Source organism: Delphinus delphis, chromosome 1 (genome assembly GCF_949987515.2).
Source record: "Delphinus delphis chromosome 1, mDelDel1.2, whole genome shotgun sequence".
Lineage (NCBI taxonomy): Eukaryota > Metazoa > Chordata > Mammalia > Artiodactyla > Delphinidae > Delphinus > Delphinus delphis.
Genome location: NC_082683.1, coordinates 126824914 through 126847076, shown reverse-complemented (window position 1 = coordinate 126847076; position 22163 = coordinate 126824914). Strand labels below are relative to the sequence as shown.

The 22163-nt window shown below is 35.9% G+C and overlaps 1 protein-coding gene across 1 annotated transcript in view; it reads right to left on the bottom strand.

The window, feature by feature from the left end:
- MROH9 (maestro heat like repeat family member 9) overlaps window positions 1-3889 on the bottom strand; it is a 97666-nt gene extending 93777 nt beyond the window's left edge. The window contains exons 1-2 of the mRNA XM_060015466.1: window positions 3760-3889; window positions 754-815 (exon numbers count right to left, since the gene is read on the bottom strand). Of these exons, the coding sequence (XP_059871449.1) occupies window positions 754-815; window positions 3760-3889 (192 nt within the window). The remainder of the gene's footprint in view (window positions 1-753; window positions 816-3759) is intronic.
- Window positions 3890-22163: the final 18274 nt, after the last annotated feature.

Genomic DNA, 22163 nt, shown 5'->3' with positions numbered 1-22163 from the left:
GAAAAGGGTACCTGGTTAGATATTTTGGCATGCCCCTCAGGTTGCATTTATCTGATGTTTTTCTCAAGATTTGATTGGAAATATAAGTTTTGGGAAAAATATCACTGAAGTGAAGTGTCCTTCTCATCATGAGAAAGTATCAGATTTTGAATTTATTCAATAGTTCTACTATTTTTCTCTTATCAGATTCAGGGATGTAGCTTCATCTTTGTGTACTCCTTCTTTCCTTCTGCCTTCCTTGGATTTATTTTGAGGTTCTTTTTCTAAATTCTTGTTGTGGATACTTGATTCAGTTATTTCTATCCTTTCTGGTTTATAATTCTAAGTGTTCAAAGCTATGGATTTTTCTCTGTGTACTCTTTCAGCTATATGCTGTAGGTTCCAATATGTAGTGCTATCAACATTCTGTAATTTGTGTATTAATTTTCTCTTTAACCTAAGAATTAATAGAATACCTTATATGACACATGGTAAGGATTTTTGTTCATTTCATAAGTTTACTATTGACTGCTAATTTTTTTTTTTTGCATTGTGATTAGAGACTATTTCTGCTATTTCTACATTTTGGAATTTATACAGAAATTTCTAGCCTAACATATGGTTATCTTTTGTGAGTACACCTTTCTGTGGGCATTAGAAAAAAAGATATGTTCTTTGTATTCAGGGCTAGAGATTGATATATGGGTTTCTCTCACTCTCCCACGCACAAATACACACAGTTACCTTTGTCTGAAGCACATCCTAAATTCATACTTGCTTTAATACTCCTTGACGACTTGCTGACAAAGGTGAATTAAAGACTGCTACTACTAATGCTGCAAAAGAGTATTTTGTATTAGTACATAAACCAGTAACTTTCCTATAGCTTTTTTTTTGCTTTATGAATTTTGATGCTACTATATTATATGGTAAGTAGATCATATTAATTTTCGATCGCTGTGTAACAAGTTACCACAAATGTAATGGCTTAAAAAAAAATACCCATTTATTATTATTTGACAGTTTCTGTGGGTCAAGAAGGTCAGGCTCTCCTTAGGGTCTCACATGGCTGAAATGAAGGTGTCAGTATGAACTGCCATCTCACTTGAGGCTCAGGATCTTCTTCCAAGGTCATTTAAGTTGGTGGCAGAATTCAATTCCTTGAGACTGAAAGACTGAGGATCCTGCTCTTTTGCTGGCTGAGTCTGAGGGCATCTGTCAGCTTGTAGAAACTGTCTGAGTTCCTTGCTCTGTGGCCCCTTCACAAGGCCTTCTCACACTACCAATATGACTTCTGTCTCCAACGTCTAGACCCAGACTCAAAGGGATCACGTGATTACATCAGGCCCATTCATAATATTCCTTTTGATTAACTCGCAGCCAACTCTCTAGTAACCTAATTACATCTATAAAATCCCTTTTGCTGTATTGTGTAACATAATCATATCCCATCATATCAGAGCTCCAGCCTTTATCCTTCCTTAACTTTTCAGCTTCAAGAGGAGGGATTTATACAAGGCATGTATACCAAGAGACAGGAATATTGGAGGACATCTTAAAATTCTTCTTACCACATGAATTTTTATAATTATTTTATCTTTATTATGATTTATAGACTTTCTCATTATGTGATGCTTTTAAAAAATCACATTTAATTCTTTAAGTCTTAATTCAAGCCTAAAAGTCAAAGTTGTCTGAATTAAGATCCTGACTCCTAATTTGTTGTTATTGTTGTTGTTTACATTTTCTTGGTGTACATTTTCCCATCTTTTTATTCACAACCTTTTTTTTTTTTAACATCTTTATTGGAGTCTAATTGCTTTACAATGGAGTATTTTGTTTTATAAATGTCTCTAGTAGGTAGCATATTGCTGGGTTTTATTTGTAATTTAACCAGACTCCTTTCTCATTATAGATGAGTTCAATCCATTTTGATTTATTTATGGAACATATTTTGGTCTTAATTTTGTTCTATATTTTATGCTTTTTCTGTAGCTGTGGCTACTTTTAAGTCCTTTATTACTTGGTATTTTTTCCTTGACTTTCTTTGTGTGTGAAGTGGTGTGTTTTGTGTGTTTCTTTTATATGAAAGGTTTATATTCCTGTTGTGATTATGATTAAGATGACTCTAACTTTTTGTAATATATTTATTCCTCAAAACTGTAGACCAAACTTTAGACCAAATCTGATTCCCAATTGTGAGCAAAGATGAAATTTGTTCATCTCTGTTTCCTCCCCTTCCTTAACCCCTATAGATTTTAGTTGATTAAATTACTTAGTGAAACCTTTATGCCTTTTTGTTTATATTACTTGATGACTTATTAATCCCCAAGTTTTAATAATAAAGAATCAATGTCCTTACATTACCTTCCTCCTTATTTCCTAATTTTCCTAGTTTTTTATTTACTAATTATTTCCTAATTTTCCTAATTTTTATTAGTTATATAATTTTCATACTTACAAAGTTTATATTTATATTCAGTTCTGTAACAATAATCCCCACTTTCTTTTAAATAGATTCAGTGCACACTGCATTGGCTTCTCTAGTCATCTCCTGTTGAGCTGAAGTTCATTTTCTATTAGTCTCTTGAAGGGAAACACATTCCTTGAGTTCTTTCATGTTACAAAACATTTCTCACACTCACTCTGAGTTAAAGTTAGCCTGAGTATAACATTCTTGGGCCACAATGTTTTCCTCAAGGATTTTATGTGTTCTGTTCCACTGTCATCCGGTATTGCTGTGGAAAATGCTATGGTGAGCTGGATTTTTTCTTCTCCTAGAAAGGTTAATTGAATACTTCTCCTTTTCCTGGATTTCCAAAGCATTCTTTATCTTCGGAAATCAGCAACTTTACTAGGATACTGGTCCTTTGATTGTATAGAGTTAATTTTTCTAGGGACATAGTCTGCTTTTCGACCTATATCTTCATGAAAATTTATATTAAAAATTTTATTTAAATATTTTCTTCTTTTATTTTGGTTCTCTTCTTTGGTGACACCAATTATGCTTATATTGGTCTCTCTTTTTTTTTTTTTTTTTTTTTTTTTTGCGGTACGCAGGCCTCGCACTGTTGTGGCCTCTCCTGTTGCAGAGCACAGGCTCCAGACATGCAGGCTCAGCAGCCATGGCTCACGGACCTAGCCGCTCTGCGGCATGTGGGATCTTCCTGGGCCGGGGCACGAACCCGTGTCCCCTGCATCGGCAGGCAGACTCAACCACTGCGCCACCAGGGAAACCCTGGTCTCTTTTTTAATGTCTTTCTAGCTTATCTCAGTCTTGTCCTTCATGCTCCTTACCATATTTTCAGCAATGCTTATTTTCTTTGCACCGTTTCCAACATGACCTTTGTTTTTGTGAGAATATCCTTTCCCCTCCACTTCTGTCCTAAACGGCACTGTTTTTCCCTAAATTCTTATATCTCTATTTCAAGATTACGTTTTACAGATAAAATTGCCTCATTAAATTATAAAGTCTTTTTTATCTGCTCTGTGATATTTTCCTAGAATTATTTAACTGTCATTATTTTTATATTACATTTCTGCCTTTTTCTTGTAAAATCTTTCTTTTTTTTTTTACATCCTCTATTGATTCCATTTTGATGATTACTCAGTATTGAATGTGATGAGCTACTCTCAGATCAAATGTTTGCTGGACTTTCAGATAGAGAAATTCTCCTCTTGACCCAGAACTGTGTGTGTAAATTTGCTCTTTCAGATTTATTCTACCCTTGCTATTTAATCTTGGCAGCTTCAGAATTTACCTCCTCTATCATGACTTACCTGCAACAGTAGATTCTTGGTTGAAAACCAGAACGAAAGAAAGGTGTTCAGTTGCATATTCCATTTCTGTTTTTCTGTCTAAGCTGCTCACCTTGCTTTTCCTCGTGCCTCCATCCCCACCAAAAAGCATCATTCATCTTCCCAGGGAGTACCTCTGGATCCAAATATCTGAACAAAAGCTTCATTCCAGAGATGTCATAGTTACTCACAATTTAGCTATTTCACCACTGGAGTGTTTTCATTGTTATTTTCAAAGATTCCATATTTACTAAATGTTTATTTAGCTTTAGCAAATGTTTCCCCTTTAAAATTCTCACAGGATTAAATACATATGTGAAGAAATTTTAGAACAGATCTAGAATTTTCCCAGGTTTTGCTAGTCTGTGTTTTTATGTGTGCATGGTTTATTTTAATAAAAAATTGATGTGTAAACTATTTAGTCTCATGAGCTTTTCACCACCTGATGAGTTTTTCTATTTCCTGACTCCTTGAAATCCAGCTTCATTGAGAAAAATAAAATGTTTTCTGGAGGGGGGTTCAATTTTTGAGCTTGAGTGCTTGAGGTGAGACCAAAATTTGATGGTGTAGACTGCCATAGGTTAAGATAAGTGCTCCAGATGCCTTCGAGGCAGGAGAGATGTGGTCAGATGGTGGAAAAGAAGGTAGACATGGAGTTAGGAGATTCATTAACAAAGATGAACTCTTTTGATTGGCAAATTTGGAAAGAACTTTAGAGGAGGGCCATAGTGAAGTAAATTCTAATATACCCATAGTTCTTTCTTTTAACAGAACAAAAACTAAGAAAAGCAGTCAAAGTTAGAAAGAAGATAGACTTTTGACTGACTGAAGGATTAATAGAATAAAAATCACTTACTCGTGTGTGACTTCTCTGCAATTTATAGGAGGCAAGGTAGTGAAGATAAACTCAAGTGTCTTACCTCTTAGCCAAAGGTAAAATATTCTAACAACGAAAGGAATCCTTTGAGATGTTGTCATTCGTCATGACAACCATATACTTCAAAGATTCCATTCTGGAATGGATGTACTTGCCTAGAAAGTACTGATATGCTCAAGTGGCTGGTAATGCTCACTGTCACCCCTGAGGAGGGAAGCTTCTGGTTCTTGTGTTATCTGCACTGAAAGGTAGCTCTGCAAACCAACAAGCTTGCTAGAAGTTGGGTGAAGGATATGAATAGAAAACTCACAGAAGAGGAAAACTGAATGGTCAATAAATATTACAAGATGCTTAATCGTCCTCAAAGTCACGAAAATGCAAACCAATAAAATACCATTTCACAACAAATAAGTAAAAAAATAACTACAGATAAGTAAAAATTTTTAAATTGATTATCTAAATATTGGCAAAGATAAAAGAAACTGGAACTTTCTCACACCACTGGAGGAAGTACAAATGATATAGCTACTTTGTAGAGCAATTTGTCACATTTTAGTAAAATTGAAAAATTGTGACCCAGAATTTCCACCTGTAGGTCCATAGACATAGAAACATTTATAGAATTTGTGTACTGGGAGGCACGGGGAAGTGTGTTCATTGCAGCATTTTTTGGTAACAAATTTAAGATATAACTTGTATTCCATATAATTCACCCTTTTAAAGTGTACAACTCTGTAGTTTTAAATATAGTTACAGACGGGTACAACCATCAACACTATCTATGCACCTATATTTATAAGAGATATTGGTCTGTAGTTTTCTTGAGATGTCTTTGTCTGGTTTTGGTATCGGGGGTAATGCTGGCCTCGTAAATAAGTTGGATAATGTTCAATCCTCTTCTATTTTTTAGAAGAGTTTATAAAGATAGTTGTCAATTTTTTGTTAAATACTTGGTAGAATTTACCACTAATGTCATTTGGTTCTGACATTTTCTTTGTAGGAAGGTTTTTGATTACTAATTTAATCTCTTACTATAGTTCTATTCAATTTTTTCTACTTCTTGAGCAAGTTTTGATAGTTTGTGTCTCTCTAGAAATCTCTCCACTTCATATGTTATGTAATTTGTTGGCATACAATTATTCAGAGCATTCCCTTATAATCTTTTCAATTTCGGTAAGGTTTTTCTTAATTTTTGAAGCATTGTTTTGCCAGATATAGAAATCTTGGTTGACAATTTTTTCCTCCCAGCCCTTTGCATATGTCACCCTGCTACATTCTGCCATCCATGTTTCTGATGACAAACCAGCTGTTAATCTTATGACAATATCTTATACATGATGAGCTGCTTTTCACTTGTTGCTTTTAAGATTTTCTCTTTGTTTTTGGCTTTACACGTGCTACTTGACATTCTTTGAGCTTTGTGTGTGCAGGTTAATGGGATTTTTGGGTTAAATTTGGGAAGTTTTTGGCCATTATTTCTACAAATATTATTTCTGCTCCTTTCTCTCCTCTCCATCTATTACTCATATTAAGCATATTTTGATATACTTGATGATGTACCACAAGTCACTGAGTCTTTGTTTATTTTTCCTCTTTCTTTTAAATTTCTGCTCTTTCGACTGGATAACATCGATTGACCTATTGGCAAGTTTGGTGATTTTGCCATCTGCTATTCAAATCTGCTGTTGAGCCCCTCTAAGTAGATTTTTCATTTCAGTTATACTTTTCACTCCAGAATTTCTATTTGGCTGTGTTCTATAATTTCTGTTTCCTTTTTGATATTCTCTATTTGGTAAGAGACATTGTTTTTATACTTTCTTTAAAAACATGGTTTACTTTAGTTCTTTCACTGCATTTATAACAGTTTGTTAAAAGTCGTTGTTTAGTAGGTACAACATCTGGTTTCCTTAGTGACAGTTTCTGTTGTTTCTTATTCCTGTATATGGGCCATAATTTCCTTTTTCTTTGCATGTGTCATAATTTTTATTAAAATCTGGATATTTAAAAAAATTTAATATAGCAGCTCTAGAAATCATATTGTTCTCCCCTCAGAGTTTGTTGTTATGCTCATTATTGTTATTGATGGTGGTTTTATTTTGTGAATATAGTGACTTTCCTGGACTAATACTGTAAAGCCTGTAGTTTTTCTTTTTTGTCATATATGGCCACTGAATTCTCTGTTCAGTTAGCTAATGATTGGATAGAGGTTTTTTTAAAGTGTTTTGAACCAGTAAGTCTCCCAACCTTTGCCAAGGAGCTCCATGTGTTTGTACGTGTGTGTGTGTATATTGTTGTTGTTATTGAATGCTTTCCATACTTCCAGCAGTTTATAACACTGCCTTAGTCTTTGCTTCCTGATTGCAGAGCCTTAATGTTGCCCAGAAGGAAGAGATTAGAACCTTCTTATATCTTTCCTTGGTGTGTACAGAGCTCTGAACATGATTTCCAGAAATAGATCAGAGCTTTCAAAGCGTCCTATGGGCACCTTATGTCTCTATTTTTCCTTTTTTGGTCAGGCTCTTATTTGCTCCAACTGTTGTTGCCACCTCTGGGAGCTACAGTGTTAGACAACTGCCACTGATTGGTTTTGGCAAATGCTCTGAGAATAGGACTGTTTGCACTGAAGGACCTCTGAGTCAGGTAAAATAATGACAGGCCCTATGAATGGTACTTTTTCAAGGAGATAACAAAAAGGTCAAATAATGATGGTTCCCTGGAGGATTTGTGGGATCTATGAACATATTCTGCCCTCTCTAGCAGTGGCTAGGCTACTGATTTTCACAGCTACTGTGGTTTTGGGGTTTTGGGTTTTCACCCATTTTTAAAAATAAACACTTCTTAGATGATTGCAAGCATTCAGTTAATTCTCCAAGTTCTAAAAATGTTGATTTTGCCAGTGTTCTCATTGCTTTTATGGAGGAATAGATTTTGAGAGGTTCTTACTCCACCATTATAAAAGTACTTGCACAACCTTATTTTTAGTAGGAAAAAAATTGGAAACAATATGTTATAGTAAGAGAATGGACAAGTAAATTGTGATCTCTTTATACAATGGAACTCAGCAGTTAAAATAATGGACTAAGATTATATATCTATAGATGGCTAGCTATAAAAACAAGTTGTAGAATGATACCTACAGAGCAATAATATTTACATAATTACAACATATAAAACACACCAACTAATATTTTTGATATGTGCATATATTGAAAGCAAATTATTTTTACAAAACATGAGCTGAGAGGATAAACATCTTATGCATGATAGTGATGGGGATTTGGAATGAAATAAGAAAATAAGTAACTTTTCCCATAATATTTTTATTTATTTTATTAAAGAAAATATGGACACATGAGTGTATACTATATTATTTTTGTGTTTTTATCTATTTAAAACTTAGGAAGAAAGAAGAAAGTCATAATGGGTTGGATTCTTCTGTTCCCTGGGGACTCACTTGACTCTGCTCAATTTTTTATAATCTATGGGTGGATAGACAACAAAAGACAAGAGTAGGATAAATAACTGCTGAATCACAATTGGGTCTGTTATAAAATGATTTTGAAATGGCTTTCAAATATGGACTGTCATATTCTGCTCTTTATTTTGCTTTTAAAAAAATTACAAGTTCAAACCAGACAGAAAAATGTGAGTCATTGGCTTCTTCCTCCCTAAAAATCTCCATACTATGTCTCTGCTCCAGTCAGGGAAGTGAAACAATTGACATTATCTGTCTTCTTTCCTCCACACTCTTGGTTAGTAGCACCTCCATAGATTCCAGCAGAGAGAAAGAGAGTTGCTTTACAATTTATAACAACTTGAAAGAACATAGCACCTCTCTTCCAGAAATTTCTGACATCCCATTGATGATATGGGAGCACAAATATCAATTCTGTTTTACAGACAGGAATGGGAGAATCTGATCTACTATGATACAAAGTAATTTTTCTCACAGACTATTTGACAAGGGTAAAAATGAGAAACAAACCTAAGCCTAGCCCCTCTTGGCCTGTTACGCAGCCAGAGAAAGCATCAAATCAAGTGTTCTCATTACCACATGGAACCACTAGGTGTCACTAAATATAAAACTTGTATTCATTAGCGATTACAACTAGGAAAGCAGAAAAGGCAAGTGAAATTCGTCATGTTAATGGAGAAAACTGAAAATTCCACCTTCAGTTGACACAATGGAAAGTGGCTTCTCTCTAACCCAATACCCCCAGGAAATGGTTTCAGACCCTGTCATATCTGTGTGTGGACCCATTTTGGACTGGCAAAAGCATTTAGCAGAAAAGTAACTAAATGATCTCATAAAACTCAAGAAATATGTTATAGAATGACTCTGTTAGTAAAATGGGGTTAAAATTCCAAGCCTCAAGTGCTGGAGTCCTCCTGGGACTTGTGTCTAAAGTTTCAACAGCTGCCCCCAGGTGGCAGTGAGTCAGATAAATTGAATTCTCTTTAGACAGGGAAAATTGAGATATGATTTTTTTAAATTAATTTCTACTTTTCTCAATGATTTCCCCCCTTTTATGTCTTTATTCTGAAAAACATAACTGGCAAATAATATGAATTCAACACCTATTTGTTGGATGAATAGTATGAAACAAGGGAAGGAAACCAACATTTATTTAGTTGCTTTTTATACCTTGTTCTCTACTGCTTTCTTGCATTCCTTTTTTTGAACATACTCTTCACCAAAAATCCTATGAGGTAATTATTGTCGTCATGGCTGCGTACAAGCAATACTCATGAGATATAATGACAAATAATCTTTACTATTATTTCTCATTTTTCCTTTAAACTTTATTCAGGGGGCTTCCCTGGTGGCGCAGTGGTTGAGAGTCCGCCTGCCGATGCAGGGGACACGGGTTTGTGCCCCGGTCCGGGAAGATCCCACATGCCGCGGAGCGGCTGGGCCCGTGAGCCATGGCTGCTGAGCCTGCGCGTCCAGAGCCTGTGCTCCACAGCGGGAGAGGCCACAACAGTGAGAGGCCCGCGTACCGCAAAAAAAAAAAAAAAAAAAAAAAAACTTTATTCAGTAGGAAAGCTCTTTCCCTGCTCCTGGATAAAATCTTCAAGCACACATATAACATTTCTGATCTCCTGTTGCTACTCAAATGTCCTATGATCACTTTAAGTAATAGAACTATCACAATTTAGTAATAAAAACTGTCCAATTTTATGTAATAACACTACTTATTTCACTCAAAATCACAACTTCTCCTCCCTAAGCTAGAGCTGGTGGTGGTCTGGCAGTTTCCAGAAGGGGCTAAAGTATGTTTCTTTTTCATACTCAACTCCTCCCCAACTCCCTAACATACTTTGGAGAGTGTGGGAAAGAAGAGATGAAGAGGGAAGTAAAGTATCTTTCTTTGAATGGTGCTTTTGAGATATTCAGATGTCCCCACTAGAAACATTTGATGGCCCTTCCAAAGATGCAAGGTAAGCATTTTCTTCTGGCTGGCCATTCTCTCTCAGGTTTTCATATACTTTTATTTTCTTTATTGTACGTTAAAATTTTTCTTTCATACACTTTTCTGTATTAAATACTGAGGCATTCCCTCCTTCTTCTATAATAATAGAATTCCCAAGTTTAAGCTGAATCCATGGCGACTTGGAATAGGACTGCTTTTCCCAGCCTCCCTTATCATGGTCCATGTACGAATTCTTGAAGCATCCTTAAATGGAGACGCTTGCTTTGTTTTTCCTTTCTTCTTTCCTATCGGCTGCAGAAAGGACATGGTCACTGCAGACTGGATGATGAGGTGGAAGCCCTGTGCTAAGGGCCTTGACAATCATGAAGCTGACTTGGCAGCTTTGTATATTGATATATAGGCTTTTTTCATAAAGATAAACTTCTAGTCTCCTGCTTTCAGTTTTTATCACTTGCAGACAAACAAAATCCCAACTGATAGAAATACACAAGCAAATAAGATTTACTTTTAGGAAAGCTTTGTTAATGAATAAAGTCAAGATTAGAAAAATAGCCTTTACTCATGCATCCTGACTTTTATCACCTTACGTACATGACACTGTGTGTGGTTCTGGAAGAAGAGTGTACAAAGGTGAAATAAGGGAGGTTCTGCCCACAAGAGGTCACACTCATCCCCTTCTTGTCCTTCCTGTCCCAGACATTGGATCAACACCCTGAGGCTGATTTCTTCTCCAGCATTTCATAGCTGCTGCTTCTCTGTTCTCTGAGGCAGCAAGCCTTTGTTTTATTCTTATTAAATTCCAAGAATATCTTTGACATCTGGGGAAATAAATAGATAAGTAATGTTACCATAGTTTTTTCATGCTTAACTTCCTATAATTCTATTTCTCTTAGATAAATTGTATATTGTAATGTGTTATAAAAAGTTATAATAGGAAATAAGGGTTTTTTTCCTAAACTGGTGAATTACCTGTCAGAGTCTGAGAATATTTCCCTCTGTGACTTCCAGGGTAAGGACATGCTTCATGAAAACAAGCTTCTATAGTCACTGCCTCCTTTTGCAAATTCATATTGCACTTTCACATATTAAATGGCAGAGTACCCCTGAGATACTCTCAGAAATGTATTGAACTTTTTTTAACCTAGCGTTTTCCAATCTCATTTGATTATGGGACGCTTTTTTTTTTTTTTTTGGCGGTACGCGGGCCTCTCACTGTTGTGGCCTCTCCGGTTGCGGAGCACAGGCTCCGGACGCGCAGGCTCAGCGGCCATGGCTCACGGGCCCAGCCGCTCCGCGGCATGTGGGATCTCCCCGGGCCAGGGCACGAACCCGTGTCCCCTGCATCAGCAGGCGGACTCTCAACCACTGAGACACCAGGAGAGCCCTGGGACGCTTTTATCCTATAGCATCTATTAACACGTATTAGCATAGCACCCTCTGCATCCTGGGCTGTTACAGTGAGCTCCTTGCGCTTTCTGCGGCAGTGATCCATGGGTCTGATCACTGATTGAATCAAAACAGTCTTTCCTAATTTGCAGATAAAAGTTAGGCTCATGGAGAGCATTGCCTTAGTTTGAAATAATTTTCTCATAAATTTTTGCTTAAATCTGCGGTATCAATTATTGATTTTCTGCTTGACAGACTAAGTGAACATACACATACATACCGCACCTTCTTTATCCAGTCCTCTGTCAATGAACATTTAGGTTGCTTCCATGTCTTGGCTATTGTAAATAGTGCTGCTGTGAACATAGAGGTGCATGTATCTTTTTGAATTAGAGGTTTCTCTGGATCTATGCCCAGGAGTGGGATGGCTGGATCATATAACTCTATTTTTAGTTTTTTAAGGAACTTCCATACTGTTTTCCACAGTGACTGCACCAATTTACATTCCCAGCAACAGAGTAGGAGAATTCCCTTTTCTCTACATCCTCTCCAGGATTTATCATTTGTAGACTTTTTAATGATGGCTATTTGAGGCCAATGAGATGATACCTCATTTTAGTTTTGATTTGCATTTTTCTAATAAATTAGAGATGTTGAGCATCTTATGTGCCTGTTGGTCATCTGTATGTCTTCTTTAGATAAATGTCTGTTTAGGTCTTCTGTCAGTTTTTGATTAGGTTTTTTTTTTTTTTTTTGATTTTGAGTTGTGTGAGCTGTCTGTATATTTTGGAAATTAAGCCCTTGTTGGTTGCATTATTTGCAATATTTTCTCCCATTCCGTAGGCTTTTTCATTTTATGATTTCCTTTGCTGTGCAAAATCTTATGAGTTCGATTAGGTCCCATTTGTTTATTTTTGCTTTTATTTCTTTGCCTTGGGAGACTGACCTAAGAAAATATTACTAAGATTTATGTCTGTGAATATTTTGCCTATGTTCTCTTCTAGGAATTTTATGGTGTCATGTCTTATATTTAAGACTTTAAGCCATTTTGAGTTTATTTTTGTGCATTATGTGAGGGAATGTTCTAACTTCATTGATTTACATGAGGCTGTACAGCTTTCCCAACACCTTTTGCTGAAGAGACTGTCTTTTCTCCACTGTATATTCTTGCCTCCTTTGCTGAAGACTGACCATAAGTGTATGGGTTTATTTCTGGGCTCTCTCTTCTGTTCCATTGATTCATATGTCTGTTTTTGTGCCAATACCATGGTATTTTGATCACTGTAGCTTTGTAGTATTGTCTGAAGTCTGGGAGGGTTACACCTCCAGCTTTGGTCTTTTTCCTCAGGATTGCTTTGGCAATTCTGGGTCTTTTATGATTCCATATTAATGTTAGGATTATTTGTTCTAGTTCTGTGAAAAATGTCATGGGTAATTTAGTAGGGATTGCATTAAATCTGTAGATTGCTTTGAGTAGTATGGCAGTTTTAACAATATTAGTTCTTCCAGTCCCAGAGCATGGGATATCTTTCCATTTCTCTGAATCACCTTCAGTTTCCTTTATCATTGTTTGATAGTTCTCAGCATATAAGTCTTTCACCTCCTTGGTTATGTTTATTCCTAAGTCCTTTTTTTTTTTTTTTTGGATGCAATTTTAAAAGTGATTTTTTTTTTTTTTTTTTTACTTTCCCTTTGTGATACTAAATTTTTTTCTTACGTAACACTCAGCAAAACTCTTGAGGTTTTATAGGGAAGGAGTAATTCACAGAAGTGTGCTCTAGGGTTTCAATGCACATTGAGTATACCTGCTTAAAAAAAAATCTGATGAGTGGAAGTCAGAATTATGAACACAACAATAATGGGGAGTTATGGAATAATCATGTGACAGATGGTATAATACATAGGCATTAAAATTGTGGTCAAAACATTTTAAAGACATAAGAAAAACGCTTAGATAATATTAACTTTTCCATATGGAGAAAGAGCAAGCAAGAAGAACAAAAACACAAGAAAGTACTTTAGCAATGACCATAGTTGGGGAAAAGTGGAAAATAGTGAAGGAGTGAAGCTGTAGAGAATACCCTCTCCAGTCAACTTCAAGTTTGGTTCACCTGGCTGGACCTGGGGGGCAGGAGGTTCTGAAGTGCACACTGGCTGTGAGATTAAAATGGAAAAACTTTGTGTCTTCTGTATATCAATGTGAGATAGAAAAAAAAGCTGTTCCCTAGCTTAGTTGAAGGCAATGATGAGGAAAAAAAATACAAAACTCTTTCATGCTTTGTATTCCTACTGAGTTCATAATATTTAATTAGTTAGTTTAACGAGAGAGGGAGCATTTTAACAGTGGTTACCACTTTTTTATTATTCCTATTTTCTTATGTCAACTTTTATTTGTATATTTCCTTTTTTTTTTTTTTACAGTGAATGTGTATTTTTCTCTTAAAAAGACCCAAAATATACAAAGTAGTAATGTGGCATTAGGAGAAATTTTCTATTGTCTTTCCCCTCTTTGTTTCTTTCCTTTTTTCTACTAGAAAAAAAAAATGTAAAACACATTCTACATACAAGGAAAAGGCTTTACTTTTGTACTCAGAAAAGACAACTGTAAAAGTTTTAAACAATAGGAAGTGATTACCTGCTTGGGAAAAGTTCACCTGAGAAATCTTTTCAAAACCAAGTTTTCTTGATAAATATTTAATGTGTCAATGTGCAAAAATGTACTTTCCAGTTGATCCACACACCTATTTTATCAAACTAGGTACATTTGCACTAAAATTGGCTTTATATCTTACATTACTTTGTGGGTAAATTTTCCCCAAATGCTGAGGTTAGTTGCTATCTAATACTGATAAGTCGAAGCAGATTTACATTTCTTTGAAACATTAAAGTGCAAGTGTAGAAAACGGAATTCTCATTCTTGTATACTCTACAAGAACTTTCCTAAATTTGCCCAGTGAAGTATTGTCTAATCAAGATTATTCCCATGGTAGTAAGGAAGTAATAACAGGGAGAATCCAAATGTATTTTTCACATTTCAAACGCAAAATGCTTTTATCATTTAATTTAGTTTCTTATTTTATATTAGATTTTTATTCATTCGATTCCTTCATTAACTGCAGTGATAAGGTTTATAGCCTGCCCCTAAGATACTCTCCTTTAAGTATCTTCCATTCAAGGTTACTTTGAACATAAACCAAATAGGAATTAAGCTCTCCTTTTCAGAGCCTAAGCTTTTCCTTCCTTGCCACTCTCCCGTAATCTTTACTTCAAATCATACTCTATCAGAATTAATATACTATAGGGCAGGAGTTTTCAAAGCATCATCAGTAATCGGCAGAGTCTTGGAGGCCCCTGAGATCCTATCAGGAGTCCATGAGGTCAAAAGTATTTTCATAATAATGCACTTATGGTACAAAAGCATTGATGGGTAAAACTGCCAGTCCTTTAGCATGAATCAATGCAGTGGCACCAAACTGTATTAGTAGTCACAGTAAATAAAACAAAACAGGCAAAGCTAGTACAAGTCTTTTAAATATTCTGTGTAATGAAATGGGAAGGACGCATAAAACACTTCCGTACAAAATAAAATGCAATGACTTCTTATTTTTGAGGAAAAGCACTTGTGCGGTTATCTGAGTTGTGAGTTGAACTCAATGTTTTATTCATGAAACACATTTTCTTTTTTAATTTGAAAGAAGGAATGACACACTATGGTTATTCAGACTTGGGTATTTGGCAGACATTTTCTCAAAAACGAGTGAAGTGAGTATGTCACTTTGGGGAAAACAAGTATCTGGTGCCAATGATAAAATTAAAGTTTTAAAGAGAAAATTCGAATCTTGGAAAATTTTATCCACCACCATGAGTTTGACAACTTCCCAATATTTAAAGACTTTTCTGATGAAGTTGGTGCTTGGCGGTGATATTAATAAATGTGACCTTGTGTCAGCATTTGGAAGATCTGCATAACTAAGTAAATCAGTATGTTCCAAATTACCAATCTATGATGTTACAAAATTGGACATGAGTGAAAAATCTCCTCAAAGTGAAGATAGACCAATGGATTTTAATGTAATAGAGTGTGAAAGGTTTGATAGGATTTCAAGTTCCACACTGTAACTAACCTTAAATAAATCACTGCTTATCAAATTTTAGTATAGTAGCAAAGAATAACCACAAATATGTGAAAAGGTATAAGGAAAGACATGATGTTAAGGGGACTACAAGTAGTTCAATAATTACTAGAACAGTGGTCCTTTTTTTTTTTTTTTTTTTTTTTTTGGCGGTACGTGGGCCTCTCACTGTTGTGGCCTCTCCCGTTGCGGAACACAGGCTCCGGACGCGCAGGCTCAGCGGCCATGGCTCACGGGCCCAGCCGCTCCGCGGCATCTGGGATCTTCCCGGACCGGGGCACGAACTCGTGTCACCTGCATTGGCAGGTGGACTCTCAACCACTGTGCCACCAGGGAAGCCCGAACAGTGGTCCTTTTGTAGGCATATTTGCTATTGAAAAATTTGTCTTTAAGACACTAAACTACTTTGTTGAAATTACTGCTTAGTTTACAAAATGCTTCCTTCTCTGCAAATGGTAGCTAAGGGTAGTAACTGCTTCATGGTTTTCTTCCCCATCAACAATTTACACGATGAGGGGACATAAAAAACATTGACTGACTTTTGTAAAGGCCCATTTTGATTAACAGCACATTTAAAAGGCAAAATTTTGAATAACAACTTCAATTTTTAATTTCCTTGTGAACATTTCTTCAATTCAGCCACTGAAATTTCTCAAGAATAATTGACCTATTAGGACATAGGTTTACTATGTCTTTGAAATACACTTTAGCTCTCAAGTTCCTCACAGATGAAAGCTTTGTTCTTGGCAGTGCAAGAAATATACACCCTTCTTGAAAACTGTTTTTGGGAAAGAATATGCTTACTTTGGATGTTCCCTGTGAACTGTTAGGACACTCTCAAATAAAATAAATGTTTCCTTTATTTCAAGGCAAATAAATGATATTTTCAGATGTCTCTGAATAGACCTCAAAAATGATCCACACCACTGTCATTTTTAAGTTTTTGGAGGGGTCTCATCAGCCATGAAGAAAACCGGAGACCTGAAGTAGGACCTTTGGGCACTACTGCTTAAGGTTTGACCTCTAAAATCCTTTGGAAACTTGATCCTGTAAAACAAAGAATTGAATGGCAGGGAATGATTTGGTTTCCTGAAAACCCAGAAATGATGGTCTGGTTGTTCTAGATCTATTCAACCCTACCACACTTATTCCTTTCTCTGTTTCCCAATATTAAGGGAACTCCCCAAATAAGGTACTTTACAGCTCTAGTCATAATTGATTTCATGGATGAATGGACTTTCCCACACATGCCATGCTGGGATATAAGAAACATATAACTTGTCTTACTGGAATCTTGAGATCTGGATTCTAGGGACTGTTTAATTGCCAGTTGTGTGATTTTTAATAAATTACTTGACCTCTCTGGTCCCCAGTTATCACCTCAGTAAAAGAAAAGGATAAAGTAGATTCCAGTAACAAAATTCTGTAATTTTATGGAAACTGTCCTGTCATTGGTTCTTGGGCTTCACAGAAGAGAGATGGTGAACACCTCCACATGCATCCACTTTCCCCACCCTTGCAGACCGAAGTCTAAGTTATCTTTTGCTGTGCCCACATTTGGTCTCAAAATCATACTCATTTCAAGACTTCAGGAAGCTACTACCAAATGATTAGTGTTGGAACGTTTTCCAGCTGAGCTTCAAAATTAATTCCTTGTTATTAGGATGACTTCTCATTAAATAGCTAACATGTATTAGCATATATAGGTATGTGTCACTGTTTTAAGTGCTTTATGTGTATTAATTCACTGACTCTCAGCAACTTTGTTAGACAAGTACCATTATTACCCCACTGAACAGATGAGGAAACTGAGGCACAAGAAAATTTAGTACTTGCTCCGGTCACTCAGCTAATAAGTAGGAGAGCTGGAATTCAATCTCAGGCAGTCGATTAGAGAGGTGCATTCTTAACCACAACCTTAGACTGTTTCCGTTACTCTTTTCTGCCTGTTTTCTCCCTCTTTTTACACTGTTTATTATGGAAATATTAAAACATACATGAAAGTAGTGAGAACATTATAATAAATCTACGTATACCTATTACCCAGCTTCAGTAATTATCAAACACAACCAAATATGGTTTATCTATATATGGTTTACGTTTTTCAACTAGATTATTTTGAAACAAATCCCATGGATCATATCCTTTATTTGTAAATACTTCAATATGTATCTCTAAAAGGTTTCTACCAATACCATTGTCATGCCTAAAAGAACTAACAATAATTCTTTAATATGATCAAATTCTTAGTATTCAAACTTTCCTAATTGTCTCACAATTTAAAAAATATTTTACATTTTTTTTCAAATCAGAACCCCAAAGTGTTTGTACATTGCATTTTGTTGATATGTCTTTTAAATCTCTTACAAATCACAGGTTTCTCTTCCCTCTTTTTTTCTCCCTTGCCATATATTTGTGGAGGGAAAGGAGATGTTTATTTGGTAGAATTTCCTATAGTCTGGATTTGCTTATTGCATTCTGTGGTGTCACTAGCATGTTCCTCTGTCCCCTGTAGTTCCTACAAACTGGAAATTTGATCTAGAAGCTTGATGAGATGCAGATTTGATTTTTTGTTTGTTTGGTTTTTTTTGTTTGTTTGTTTGTTTTTGCTGTACACGGGCCTCTCACTGTTGTGGCCTCTCCCGTTGCGGAGCACAGGCTCCGGATGCTCCGGCTCAGCGGCCGTGGCTCACGGGCCCAGCCGCTCCGTGGCATGTGGGATCTTCCCGGACCGGGGCATGAACCCATGTCCCATGCATCGGCAGGCGGACTCTCAACCACTGCACCACCAGGGAAGCCCAGATTTGATTTTTGGCAAGAATACAGGCATACCCGCGGAGCAGCTAAGCCAGTGTGCCACAACTACTGAGCCTGTGCTCTAGAGCCCATGCTCTGCAACAAGAGAAACCACCGCAATGAGAAGTCCGCGCACTGCAACAAAGAGTAGCCTCCACTCGCTGCAACTAGAGAAAGCCCCCATGCAGCAACGAAGACTCAACACAGCCAAAAATAAATAAATAAATTCAAAAGGAAAAGGTTTAAGATTTTCTCTCTTAACTGTCTTATAGATTTATTTTCCCTTCAGTATATTTTTATAGTTATTATTAAGGTAATATGTATGCTTTATTGCTATGGTATATATATTTTTTTCTAAATTACATTTTCTGGTTTTTCTAGTATTCAAAATTATACAATTAATCATGCTTTAAAACTTTTATCCTGACATAATTATAGACTCCAGAACTTATAAAAGTAGTGCAGAAAGGTCCCATGTACCCATCACTTAGTGTCCCTCAGTGGTGACATCTTAGATTACTATAGTACATACATGATCAAAACCAGGAAATTGACATTGATTGAATACAATTAATTATCCTACAGACTTTATTCCAATTTTACCAGTTTTTGCACAAATTCCTTTTTTGGTATGTCTTTGTGTATAGCTTTATGTATTTTTATCATGTTTAGATTCATATAACCACCATCCTAATCAAGATATAGAACTGTTAATGTCACCACAAAGGAAGTCCCTGGAGATACCATTTTAAAGTCACACCTCCCTCCTTGCCTAACCGCTGATCTGTTCTCCATTTCTTTAACTTTGTCTTTTCAAGAATGATGCATAAATTGAAATATACATTATGCAACTTTTTGAGATTGTTTTTTTTTTCTCACTCACCATAATGCCCTGAGATCCATCCAAGTTGTTACATGTATCAGTAGTTTGTTCTTTTTAAATTTTGTTTTATTTTTTAGCTGAACAATATTCCATTGTAGGGACATACTACAGTTTATTTAACCATTTACTTGTTGAAGGACATCTGGGCTGTTCCCAAATTTGGGCTATTACAGTTAAAGCTCCTATGAGCAATGAAAAAAAAAAAAAAGAACTGAGGAAAACAAAGCAAATCAGAGGAAAACAAAACAACACATGTGAGAGAGAACTAAGAAATGCACCCTGCTTTTAACTACTATGTTTTATTCCATTTAGGATGGAATCAACTGACCTATGAGTCAAGCTGACTCCACTGATCAAGAAGTAAACACATGTGCTATCACAATTGGTAAATAATATCAATGAAATAATGTACTCATTATAATGTATGATTTTCAATACTAGAAGTTTTATTTAAAATTTTGATAACTGAATTTTAAATTGATATAAAATTTATGATTGTGTGAACTGAATGTTCAACAGAGAGCCTGCAGAAACGTTGCTTTAGATTGTACCACTGTGATGAAAAATAAAATCCATGAAGACTAGCCTAAGGATAAGGATACTGAGTGAAGGAAAGGGAGAAGAAGAAAGAGGTAGAAGGGGAAGAATACAAGTTTCTCCTTGAGGTCTAGAGTAGAACTACTTAACCTGGTTTTCCTTGAGGCTCACAGGGTAGAAGACCTCTGAAGCAGGAAGTAAATTCCATGAAGGTAGGAACTACACAGTTATAATCACCAATGGCTTTCCCAGTGCTTTAAGCACAAGTAAAAATTACTGAAGGAACAATGAGTGTTGTAAGTGTTTGACTGCTCAGGAATGAGACCCCGTGGCCTTATGAGAAATGAGGAAAGAAAAGTCATGAGCTACCCTACAGAGACTGAGACGTAGAGGTTAAAAATGTGCGCTATCCAATAAAGCCAAGTATATTTGCATGGGAAAATAGTGTATTAATTCACCTTCTAGAGCCAAGGCAACATTTTACAGAGAACTCCAATGCCTTTCAGGTCTTTGGGCACTGTAACTACATCAATCAGTACACATGTACCTTTGAGAATAACTTGTCCAATATGGTAGCCCCTAGCCACAGATGGCTACTTAAACTTAAATTGATAAAACTAAATAAAATTTAAAATCTAGTTTCTTAGTCATTCAAGCCACAGTTCAGGTGCTGAGTAGCCAAATGTGGCTAGTGGCTACCAAATTGGACAGCTCAGCTCTAGAATATTTTTATCATTACAGAAAGTTCTATTGGACAATGCTTTTATGAGGAATGAACAGAAAATAACTTATATTGAAAGAGTAGATCTTGATAGAGTGCAAAATAAACAAGTCAACTATCACCATTAATACTAACACCAATATTAACAACAGTCTTTATCCTTTACCTACACTACTAGGTAAAATTGTCTTTCTGGGGTTTGCTCTTCCCCACTTCTTGGATGAAACCTAGAGCAGGTCTCATGACTTCTCTGGTTACTCTCAAATGTGATTTTACTCACGAAACTTATTTCAGTAATTATTTTGTCTAATTTCATTTAATAATCAAAACTCCAATTTTTATTATCAAGAGTTCCCTTAATGTAGTCAGCATTTCCTCTGGCTGGCCAAGTACATCTCTGGTTTACAGCCCCTGTCAGATTGGCTTCTTTGAAGATGATTCTAGGCTGATCCCTGGGAAAAAATCATTGCTGTATTTCCAGGACACATAACAATGCCTGGTGTGGGTACTAAATGCATACTTGTGGTTAAATAAAGAGGGCCACAAACTTTGTAAGTAAATAAAATTTAATTTTATACTCAACTACTCACCAAGAGTGAAAAAATATGGGGTAGGCATATATGGAGAGATGAGATCAAAGAGCAAAATTATAGTATGAATTTTTTCATTATAAATTTTTCTTAAAGTTAAAGTATAATTTATATCAATGAAATGGACAGATTTAAGGATTGATGAGTTTGTCCAAATGTATATACCCATGTAACTGTTATCCTCTCCAAGATGTAGAACATTTTCATCACACCAGAGATGTCTTTCCTTGACCCTTCACAGTCCATTCCTGCTAACCACCCATTGCCACACCCCAGGGAACTGTAGATTTGTTTTCACTATTACAGAACAGTTGAATGAAAATCACACTATTAAATGAAATCAAACTATACTCATTTGTGTCTGGCTTCTTTAACTCAGCATAATTGTTTTTTTGAGGTCCAGCCGTGTTGTATGTAGTATTCCACTGCATGGATATACCTCAGTTTGTTCATTCATCGGTTAACGGATATTTGCGTTATTTTCAGCTTTTTAATTATTATGAACAAAGTTGCTTTGAACATTCACTTTTTTTTAATAAATAAATTTATTTATTTATATTTTTGGCTGCGTTGGGTCTTCGTTGCTGCGCGGGCTTTCTCTAGTTGCTGCGAGCAGGAACTACTCTTTGTTGTGGTGCATGGGCTTCTCATTGCGGTAGCTTCTCTTGTTGTGGAGCACGGGCTCTAGGTGCGCAGGCTTTAGTAGTTGTGGCACGTGGGCTCTGCAGCGCAAGTTCTATATGTTCTATATGTACCTATATGTATAAGTTCTATATGTACCTATCCCCACTCTCAGTACATTAACTGAGGAAATGCTTAAATGCCTTTCTTAATATGAAGGCTGTAACCCCATGTTATGATTACTGAATAATATACATGTAGCTCAGAGAAATATGAGTAGAAAATTTGGAAACCAGCATCAGAAATAAATATCTAATACATAATAATAATCATTAGATTTGGGAGACATGTCCCAGAGAAAGTAGTGAAAACATTACCATAATTTAAGGTTAGTTTAGTTCATAGAA